Source organism: Exophiala xenobiotica, assembly GCF_000835505.1.
Source record: "Exophiala xenobiotica strain CBS 118157 unplaced genomic scaffold supercont1.6, whole genome shotgun sequence".
Lineage (NCBI taxonomy): Eukaryota > Fungi > Ascomycota > Eurotiomycetes > Chaetothyriales > Herpotrichiellaceae > Exophiala > Exophiala xenobiotica.
The window spans coordinates 1175819-1186512 of NW_013562489.1; the positions used below are offsets into that span (position 1 = coordinate 1175819).

At 51.3% G+C, this 10694-nt stretch overlaps 3 protein-coding genes across 3 annotated transcripts; all 3 read right to left on the reverse strand.

Annotated features, from left to right (window-relative positions):
* Positions 1–2: 2 nt before the first annotated feature.
* Positions 3–2000, reverse strand: PV05_09741 (uncharacterized protein). The gene has a single exon (XM_013456099.1). The coding sequence runs from the start codon at positions 1227–1229 to the stop codon at positions 219–221; it is 1011 nt and encodes a 336-aa protein (XP_013311553.1). The 5' UTR covers positions 1230–2000; the 3' UTR covers positions 3–218.
* Positions 2001–2291: 291 nt separating this feature from the next.
* Positions 2292–5966, reverse strand: PV05_09742 (uncharacterized protein). The gene has a single exon (XM_013456100.1). It carries the CDS (start codon positions 5493–5495, stop codon positions 2661–2663), a length of 2835 nt encoding a protein of 944 aa, XP_013311554.1. The 5' UTR covers positions 5496–5966; the 3' UTR covers positions 2292–2660.
* Positions 5967–6308: 342 nt separating this feature from the next.
* On the reverse strand, positions 6309–9885 carry PV05_09743 (uncharacterized protein). The gene is made up of 2 exons (XM_013456101.1): positions 9372–9885; positions 6309–9316 (listed from the first exon to the last, which is right to left on the reverse strand). Exons 1-2 carry the CDS (start codon positions 9783–9785, stop codon positions 6356–6358), a joined length of 3375 nt encoding a protein of 1124 aa, XP_013311555.1. The 5' UTR covers positions 9786–9885; the 3' UTR covers positions 6309–6355.
* Positions 9886–10694: the final 809 nt, after the last annotated feature.

A 10694-nucleotide genomic window follows, 5' to 3' on the forward strand; every position in this document is an offset into this window, starting at 1 on the left:
CCATACGGAGTACTTTCATCCAATTACTCAGCAGCATAATCCATCTTGGACTCAGCAAGACGGAGCCAGAATCACACCCTTACTTCCCAGGCTCATCGCTGGCTATATATCAATATCTCTTCTGCCTCCCAGTGCCTGTCTCCTCCTCCCTTCCTCGCTAAGCCTTCTCTCCAACTGCCCTTCACTACACTCGCAGAATGACCGATCCAGCGTAGTATTTATCTCGTCTCGCCCTCCCTCCCCAACCGCCGCAGCACCACATTATCCAAAATCCTCCCACCATCCCCACTCAACCCATCCGGCCCATACATCTCGTACCCTCCTCCCTGTTCCTCTTCTCCTTCGCCACCTCCCATCCCCTTGCTGTCGTCCAGCGCCATGTCAACCAACACCCTCCCCAAGTCCTCCGTGGGACTCACCCAACTCGCCTTCCCCAGGTGTCGGATCGGCCCGATCAACGCGCGCAGGTAGAAACTCTGAAACGCCGTCCTGTGGTGCTTGAGAATCTCCTTCCACAGCCACGGCTGATTCGTCCCGTCCACGGCCGCGGGACGCACACTGTACACGCTGAGCTTGCGTCTCATATCAGGCTGTCTGGCCAATTCGAGCAGCGCGGTCTCAGTCTCGCCCTTGACGCGCCCGTACAACGGCGTAAGTCGCGAGGGCGTCTGTGTGGCACCTTCGCCCGAGACATAGATGAATTTGAACTTCCCATGCTCGCCTTCGCCCTCTTTGCCCTGTAAGGCTTCGGTCGCATCCTTGGTACGGCCACCAGTGCCAGTGCCAGCCGTGTTGTGCGTTGACTGTGGCTGTGAGGACTGCAAGGACTGCAAGGACGGCGTGGACGAGGATTGTTTGAGCGTGGAAAACGCTTTGGCAGCATTCACTGCAAAGTCCCTCGTGATCCGCACATACGTCTCGCGATCGACGTCGTTCTGACTCACGCCCAACGACCAGATACACGCGTCGGCACCCTTCAATCTCTCAAGAAGCTCCGGCGGAAACGTGCCAAAGTCCTTGTGCTCGATGACTTCGATCTTGGTGTGCTTGTTTGCGTTCGGCGTCCCGGGAGGCGGATGGGGCCTGGCGAGGAGGGCGATGTTCGGATTGCGCGAGAGGATGCTCAGGCGTGTGATTTGCGGAGTCGCGCTGGCTGGGAGGGAGAGGATGTGGGAGAGCACGGCGGAGCCGACGAGGCCGGTTGCGCCGGTGAGGATGAGATGGACCATTTTCTAACTTGCCGAGTGTGATGGTGAGGTCGGTCGGTAAGTGGTTCGGAGGCTGTTGGATGCTTGATGCTGGATGCTGGATGCTAGTGGTGAGGGATCGTTGACTGGTGTTCGTTCGTCGCGAAGATGCTGTTCTGGCTATATTGCTTTGAGCTTGCGAGTCTCCGTACGGAGTCGAGTCAAGGCTGGACAATCTCGCTCGCTGCAGGTTCTGTGTGTTTCCCGTCGGGACACTCCCAAAGTCGATAGAGGACTTGCTATTTCAGTTGCTCACGCTCCCAACACTATCGCCTTTCTGGTCAAGGACTCCGTTCCGCGCACAGTATATCGCCTTCTTCCAAGCAACAATCGCCCAGTTCGTCGCTGTACTCTTCTTCACTTCTCCTGCGAAGAATCGGAATCAAAGGCTTTGATAGTGTACCTTAGTCAACGCAAGCACCGCTCTCTCAAGTCCCTTCTCAACCCAGAGCTTTAGAATATCAAACTCGAACGGCTTGTCCCGTTCAATTCAAACCGTCAATCACCCCTGAACGCCACACTCACTCCACAACTGAAGCACTCAACAATCACGAAGCGGTGAGTTAGTTAGGTTGCCGTCGGCGTATCTCTCGTGAACCTCAGCTGGGTGGCCTGAACAAGCTGCCCAGTGCCACTGCGAACAATAACAATCGAGACACAGAAACGCGAAGAACACCCGTGCATTATCGACTTACCTTTTTAATTAATTTCCGGGCCACGACCATAGCCGGACCTGTCCAAGGCTAGGCGTCCAGAGTTGACGACTGCTATACGAATCATGTGTCCGTCTAATTCATACGAGTATGCAAGTCGCTGACATCGCTTAACTTCCTCGGATTGACCTCCCCGCGCCACATCTGCAACGGTGCCGGCAATAGATGGGGATAACATGGACACGCATGGATAAGGTATTTACAGTACTTCGAACGCAGAGATTGGACGGTCCATAAAAGATGTACTCCGTGCTCGATCATCGTGACCACACCAGTCTGTCCCAGATAAACATGAACATAGATACTCCGTAGACAAGGACGAAATCCTAGTAGTTTGACCAAAAGGTTTGGCCTGCTTCCTCATCAATTAGTTATCTGTCTTCATAACTTGATCTCGCGACAAAAGAATCAGAAAGGACGAGCATCAAAAGCTCAAAGTCCAACGAAAACTAAATATATACAGTATCAAATCTCGCTCGCCCTCAGCAGCTTCGAGGCCGACAACCTGAAGTGCAGGAACAAAGAGCGGCCCTTCTCTCCTGCTCTCAAATCCAGATTTTCCAGAACTAAAGAAGCTTCCCTCTCTTTCAGAAGAAGTTGGTAACAGGGTCGTTGATTAAACCAGCGGAAGAAGTTGTTGCCTCCTCTTGTATTCAGTAATATTCATTTGTACAAACCTGTACACTTCATTAAGCATTGTTCACTTGCCAGTGTAATCGAGGGTGCCAGCAAGGCGTATTTCTTCAACAAATCTTTCTTCGTCCCCAAGAACATGAAGATTCCAATGACCGGATTGAGGTTGTCGATTGAAAGGTCCCCACCCAAGCATTTCTTGAATGTTGCGCCTCTTCAGATCGATGCTTCCTCGAATATCGAACAATTGCGCTTGAAGGCTACCCAAGACGCCCACTGCTGCTTGGATCAGCGTCCGGTCACCCTCGAATACCCAGATATCCCAGAGCCGGCAAAGTCGGTCAACATCGAGGCCGTTGGAGAATATAGTCCGGAACATGGGTTCGAAAACTTCTTCTCCACTGAACCCCAGACCGCCTTGTTCCATGGAGCCAAACAGATACTCGTGAAGACGAGGAAACTTGACACTCAAGGTGGAAATCGCATGGTTGTATGCTCGTCCAGTCGTAGGTGTATCATTGGTCTGAAATGCCAAAGGTGTTGGTCTGTTCAAACAATTCGCCAGGAGGATGAACGCCTCGCCTGGAGTGGGCAGTTGTAACAAAAGTAATGCGGCGATGAGTTGGATCCCATAAAAATATCCCACATCACTGCGATAACATGCGTAAGCTTCACAGACGTCGACCAGATCCTGCCAAAGAGGCGCATTCCGTTGAAATAGATTGAGCTCGGGAAATGCCGTTTCGGCATCTCTTTCGATGTCGACAAACCATCGTTCCATACTCTTAGTGTTGCGATCTAGCTGGTCGGTCGGTAGCTTTTGGATCTCCTTGGCTCGTTGCAGAGCCTTGTCGTAGCTTTTCACAGTAAGTCCCAGAGAATTCCCTATCCTCCTCTGCCAGACTTTGCCACGAATGTTGGGGCTGATACCACGCCAGCAAAGATCATTCACACGTTTGTCGATCGTTGATATGTCGGTGGACTCTTCGACATAATATTGCCAGATCCGGTTGAGCGAATCGCGCGTATCACTCTCTGTGCATTGCTGAACCTGCAGCTTGGTGGAACGTTTCTTTTCAGCTTCAATAGATGCCGCCATCATGCGCTGATACTCCTTTAGATGTCGCCGCTCTTCTTTAGGATCCTTTGGTGGTAGCCACGACGGCCTTGTTCGCGACAGGATTGCCTCCTTCTGCTTTGATATAGGCATAAAGTCCAAAGTGCTTTTCTGGATTGGGGGCAGTTGAATGCTCGAGCTTCTTGTCGACTTGCCGTCCGAAACAGTCTCCAAGCTCTCCCGCGAGGAGCCACCTCGCAAGCTTTCAAGCCTATCTTGCTGCTTGGATTCGGCATGGTATTCCAACGCTTCACTGATAATCCGAGCCTCCTCACTCAGATCGGCCATCGCAAGGTTCCATGACTTCGTTCTTCCGTTACGCAGATTATTTGCCCTCCGTGGTGATGGAGGATCTGACGTGGAAGGATTGAGAGTGACTGCTCGTGAAGGCGGAACCCTATTCTTTGGCAGGCTTTGAGAATGCATGGTTACGCGAGGAGGCGTGTCTGGAGTCGTCCTCGCGTGTGCCAGAGGTATAGGACGAGGACTGTGAGCTTGCAATTCTCTTTCCGGGCTTCCGCGGAAACTCGATCTATGTGACCTTTGTCCAGACACATGTGGCGATACCGGAACGTTCCAGAGACTTGCATCTTCAGGCAGCTCATCGTCAGAGTCGTTATATTCTGCTTCCAACTCCTTGACAGTCTTCCTAGCTGGTTGCCATGAAGCCCGTCTCGAAGGCGGGCCAAGTGAAGATGTCGACGATTGAGGTATGGGTCGTAGACCGCCAGCACTGACAACGTTTTTGGAAATTGATGTGAGAGGTCTCCTTTGCGGTGGTGACGAAGACCTCGTCCTGTTACTGGGAGGGAAGAAATTCTCAGGAGTAGTGAATCCGCGCTTCATTGACAGCATTCTCGACCCGGCTGCTCTCGGCGTCGCGGAATCCTGTCTCCGATGCGACAAGTTGATTTGTGTCTGCAACTGTGGAAGCGCCTGCCTTTTGTCCCCAGTTCCAAAATCCTTCGTCTTCATCAACTCATGATGCGATCCAAACGATTGTATAGAGAGGTCTCGCGAATGGCAGCTTTCGGGAGGGGCTTGTTTGTCATCTTCCAAGCCAATCTCTTCAAAGTTGATTGAGTCGGATTCTAAGTCATCGGAATTCGAAAATGTGGAAGAGTACGAGGACGATTTGGAGGATCGGGAGCCGGACAAGTCAGGAGGTGAGCCGGGGATGCTTGCGGTTATTGTCGTCATATTAAGGATCTGAGCGCTGGAGGAGAAGGAGGAGGTTAACGAGCGAACTCCTTGCCCTGCGTTCTCATCGATGAAGTTGTAAGTGCAGTGGTTGCGGGAGAAGGTGTTGAATGTTTCCGCCTGCGAATGTGGTGATTTAATTTCCGGTGAACGAGCGTTGTTATTGACAGGGTAATTAAGATCAATGTTCGTGCACGATGGCTGTGTTATTTCTGCACAGTTGAGGTTTGAAGACTTGCAGGAAACGAGTGTCGGTATGCGCCAAAGGACATAATATTCGGTGTTGCGGACGACTTGATCAAGGCCTGCCAACTGCGAACTGGAAGCTCGAGGATCATGGCCAAGATGCGAAGTTTCCAATGGACCAGCCCCTGGCGAAGACATCCGCATCATTGGTGGAGTTGAAGATGGTGCTGACGGTTGACATGATGCTAGCACGGGTCCATGTTTGCGACCATGCCGGAGAGAGGATGCGGCTGGCTGTTTTAGGGGCTCCTCCATGGCTGTTGACTGGCTGGCATGTGCTGGCCTTGGTTTTGAACTTTGGGAAACTTGGTGGCGGAGGGGGGCTGGCAGGATGACCATCTAGGCCGCAGGTGGCATCAATTGGGGAGGTTTCAAGGGATTGACAACGGTTCGGCTTGCGACCCACTGACTGTTCGTCCAGGATTATTTTGCCAGTAATTCTTCGTTGATGTAATGGATTTTGGGCGATCTCGTCGATTGGAAAATCGTGGAGACTCGATGAGATGTTATACCGAAGCCACCGAATCAAGAACTGTCACCGCCGGTTGTTGGTGAGGTCCGGTCGCGAATGTGTTTCAAGTGGTTAAGAGATCTCGTCGCAGGTTCAGTAAGGGTCATAGCCAGACTCGTGATTTCGTAAAAGGGATCGCAGCAGGCGTCTGTCAAGTCGTTCAAGATGGTCTTCTGACGCACTGTGGCTGTTTCATGATAATGAAATAAGAAGTGTCCAAAACCCGAGGGTTGTCTATGCCAGGCGAGGCGTCGGTGTGCCGTGGCTGGCTTCGGCGGGAGAAATGAAATGAAGACAGGCGAAGACGGTGAGGCTCAAGCTGCTGAGGACTCCAATATTGATATTGAGCGAGCAGGCGCATCATCCTAGTAAAAGCTGGGGATATGTTGTCGGTGGCTGGTTTCGGCTGGCTGGTGGTGGCAGGCCCGCAGGATGCAAAGACGGGCTCGACGGGTATGGAGGCGCAAGGAAAAGCCCATGCCACCCAGGCCACATTTTGCCCAAGCGCTCTGAACAACACACGCATCCCGCCTGCCAACATTCCATATCGATGTGTTGTCAGGGACAGCTCAATGCTAGTTAGTGACCAGATTCTGGCCTTCCTTTGTGCTTCTAGACTTCTGTCATCTGTGTTGACATGGCTTACTTATTCAGGTAGGTAACCGACCAACGCTCTTATTCTATTCATTCAGTATACATATCCTTGGAATGTCCTGTCGTTCTCTTCAACGAGTAACCTCAATTCCCCCTTCTCCAGGTTCATCCTGTCTTCGGTGCTTTTTCTCAACGTCCTCAGCCATGCCAATACTTCCATATATTGACTTTGTTTGCGCCACAGCACTCTCTCGCAGGCCGCGGCAGCAATCCAGCACATCTGTGTTCTGGTAATTTGCCGGCTGTGGTTGTTCTTTACCCAGCAGATCTTGGTAGCAGCTAGCACTAATTCTTCGATCAATTTCCTGACCAAGGTCTGCCGAGAGCAAGTAGCTTGTCCCATACTGGCCATGTATTGATGCATTTTCATGGCGGATTCTGCAAAATTTCCCAACAGTGTCGAAATCACTTGCTTCCTGCTGTTCAATGACATATCCAGCAACATGGCATGCATCTGCAGCTTCATCGATGCCAATACCTTCCTCCTCAGCGTCATCCCAGGTCGGGAGCTTGTCTCGACTGTCAGCGCATTGCTAACATATGCATCTCTTTTCCCTCGATCTTTTCTCAACTCTAGTGTTGTCATCTCAATACCCAGACCACAATAAGGGAAAAAGTTACCGCCGTGTAATCGGGGGACCTTGTGGCCTTTGACTGACACGTCAAAATTGACAAGTGATTTCTCCGCGTTGACCGCTATACCATATTTTCCATCTCCATTGACCATGACTTCGAGGAATCGTCTTGCCACTTGGACGTCTGTGGTCACCAAGAGAAAATCATCAATAAGCCTGAGAAGCATGGACGACTCTGGGTCTAGGAAACCAAGCTCATTCCGCTCGAATGCGCCGTAGAAGTAGCTGCAGAGGAGACTGCTCAGCACCGAGCCCTGAGGGATGCCATTCGTCTGTCTCATGTACTTCTTGCCCATTTTGACGAAGCTGTCTCCGACGTGCTCGTGAAGGAGCTTCAATATCGAGGCTCGTGTGGAGACCTTCTGATTCCCAGTGTCTGCAAAGACTACATTTCGTTTTCTGATCGCGACACTGTTTGCGGATGGTTCTGAAAATACTGCTGTATCGTCTGCAGGGCGGGCCGATCCCACATAATGTCGTCTCAGTGGTCCCTTGTCGCCCCTTCCTACCTCGTCCAGACATTTCATTTCCGTATGTTTAGTGCTTCGATACGAAGTTTCCGAGAAAAGTGATTTGACCATAGCTAACAGATGCTCTTGTGGGATACTGTCGAAGCAGGACTTGATGTCGACCTTGACAAAGTACAACCGCGATCCTGCTGGTACATGGGCTCTGAATTGTTTCAATCGGCCATGAAGATCTCCAATTGATAGTAAAGCTGAACCCAAGGGTGTAGGGTCCCGGACACGCTCATAGTTGAGGACGCTGAACAGCGAGCCCAGCTGAGCATTGATGCTGCTGCCCAAAATTCGCCTGCCGGAAACCACTTTCAGCTGTCGCCGCCGGAGATTCGTGATGGGCCGCGCTCCATGATCCTTCGGCAGAAGCCGAAGGTGACTGTAGCTCAAGGTTCGACGTTGTAGCTTCTGGCGAGCATGGCTGGGCTTAATCGCAGAGTACATGTTCAGTTTGAGGACTGCAAGGCTAGGTTCGCAGAGCTTCCGCCACACGTCGTGTCGAAAATAGAACAATCGGTTCCGGTGAGCCGAGCTCTCGGTAACATAGAAGTTCGCTCGAATGAGCGGTATCAGAAGGGAGTCGAAAATGTAGTAGACGAACTCGTGTAGCAGTTCCAGACGTTTGGAGTGGTCGGAATGGGACATTTTCTGTCCATCTTGCCCTGGTGGGCACAGCCAGGGTATCGCCTTTACTGAAATGCCCTGGACAGCTTTATGTAAGGTCATGCTCTCGAAGCGGCGCATCTGCACAAACTCGTCGATTCTTCTCATCAGCTTTGCATGGCTTTGTCGGCCTTCCGTACCGATCCCACAAGCATCGTTAGGAAGCAAGCGGCCAATGACAGACCGACAAAAGGCAGAGACTGCAGCTACGGGAGTTGCTTGTGGTAAAAATGATGTCCCATTTTCACCATGGTCAGAGCCTGGGCTTGATGGCTGTGCTGAGAAATTAGACCCAGGAATCTGAGTGACCAATGGCTCCGAACTGGATATATCATGTTCATGTCCTGGCCTGACATTCGCTCTAGTCGGTGGGTCGCCAATGGGACAATGGTGCCACAGAAGTTGACTGTAGGAGCAGCTGTGATGGTTTCGCTGAATTTTCCTCACCAACTCCAAAGCTTTGCCGCGTAACCGCCGGGGGATCCATGTCATAGACTTCTTGCGTTGGCCTCGAATTTCCACTTCACGTAGAGTATAGTCTTTGAAGTGTTGTGCTGTTTCTGTTGGATCGACGGTGGAATTGAAGACGTTGTGCAGGCCAAATTGCCGTGGGAAGATGTATTTTGCAATATGAACGCTATGATCCGGTTGGACGACGCCGGTGTATCTTTGCAGGACATGTATATGGTGCAAGCCGAATTTGACCCTGCCAGCGTTATTCAACGACGGTCTCGCATACAGTATCCGATTCCTCACGAATCGAATATTGGACCCTGAACGATTTCGGTTGTCCCGTGTTGTGGAAGAAAGATCTTTGCAGGACTGTGATGTCTCTTTGTTCTTTAATTCCGATATGGGAATTCCACTCAATTGAAAATAGTTTCCGTTACCGTTTGCAAGCCTTGTGAAGATGCCACAATCGAGAAACAAGCTTGCAGCAATGGCTTCGGCGTCATCTCCTAGAAGCGATAAAATTTCGGTCCAGGGGCTTGACGTCAAGATCTTCAGGTTATCATTTGGATGATGGCGGACTATCCCCGGAAGGACGCCGCTGTCTTTGCCAACACGGCCGGATTCGACAGACCCGGATGCCCTCTGTAGACCATGGCAAAGGATGTGGCGTGGCCGTTGACCACTGAAATTTCCTCGGAACAGCGACCAAATGGCAAAGTCTACAATCTACGTAGCCGAGTCAGTCGCCGATCCTGCAGGGGCGGAGCGTTGAAAAGCCTACCTCATTCAAGCAACACTGTTGGGTGCGATTGCTATGAGCACCAGTTGCACGTTGTTGACATTGTGTAAAGGTAAGGAAATCGACTTTGCGTGCTTGCTTCAGAGCAACTGACGGCTCGTTCAGAATGCCGACGAGGCAGGTGTCGAGGAGACATTCATCATCTTGCTGTCCAAAAAGGGACAACTTCCGACGGCGGACGCGAGAAGTAGAGGGCAGATATGTCGACAGGAAGACCCTTAAGGTACAGACCTTGGGGTAGAAGGAAGATAGCAGTGCATGATGGACCGCGTCTGGTGTTGGTTGAACTTCTGGTAATTTTGTATTTCCGAGAGCGATTGTCTGATTGGATGTTTTGGAGATTTTGGTCGGTCGGTGATTGGAAGCACTGTCATGGCATTTTCGTTTTCTGGTCATGGTCCTGGTACTCGTGGCTCCCTCGACGAAATGCGCATGCTATTCTCTCTGCATAGAGGCTGGCTACCGCCAACATCCTTCGCGGTCAGCAGCAATAGGTTTTTGTCGTCCTGGAGACTCTCGGGTTAGGCGAGTTGGCTGAAACACTACCAGAAATGAGACAAGCGGGTGTTGTTTTCTCGAGTACGATGGGGCCAGGACAGACGCGTTGTTAGTGTCTGAAGGTTCAAAAATGGCCGTGGTTTGTCTGGCCGGGAGCCAGCTTGCCAGGTGCCAGGGTAAAGAATAACGCGACTTGTTAGCGGGTTTTTGAGCATGGATGATCGACCGTGTTCTCAGCCGTCTCGCCGTCTCGCCGTCTCGCCTTGTCATGCACACAAAAATGGCTCTAGCTTCATTTCGGCGGAGTACTTTGACGAGGCTGCTAGGCTCGGTAACCTACCCTGTAATTCAATAGTGGCTCAGATAGGCGCTCAAGAGGGTTCTTTCATGATAGGGTGGTAGCTTTTTCTGTCAGTACAAGGACTGCGGATGAGGCCCTGTTGCTGCTCAAGAGGCGCGGTTGGAGATGATAGAGGAATGAAGGTTGGGCACCAGTCAAACGCGGAGATGCAGATTCAGGAGCATAATTGGTACTTCTGCTACACACAATTGACGCATCCGTAATGGATAGAAGTGTTCGGCACTTTCTGAGTTGTGGGCTTTGTTCGATAGCAAACAATGACTTTCTTCGATAAAGAGATTTGATCAGAGTTTGTCGGCTCTTTTGGCTTCTTTTCGAACCGTCCACGTCAAGCCTTGTGAAGAATGGCATTTCCGGAGGTTTAGGGCACTTTACACAGTAGTGCTTAAGTCTTAGTTGCGGAGTCCTTCAGAAGGTGCCTGTTCAGTGACCCCATCGTGCCCATC

Bases quoted from the DNA above. Each gene is read 5' to 3' on its own strand.
- PV05_09741 (XM_013456099.1), bottom strand. From the start codon at position 1,229: ATGGTCCATCTCATCCTCACCGGCGCAACCGGCCTCGTCGGCTCCGCC.
- PV05_09742 (XM_013456100.1), bottom strand. From the start codon at position 5,495: ATGGTCATCCTGCCAGCCCCCCTCCGCCACCAAGTTTCCCAAAGTTCA.
- PV05_09743 (XM_013456101.1), bottom strand. From the start codon at position 9,785: ATGACCAGAAAACGAAAATGCCATGACAGTGCTTCCAATCACCGACCG. The intron at 9,317-9,371 runs GTAGGCTTTTCA...TCGGCTACGTAG, and splicing joins AACAGTGTTGCTTGAATGAG to ATTGTAGACTTTGCCATTTG.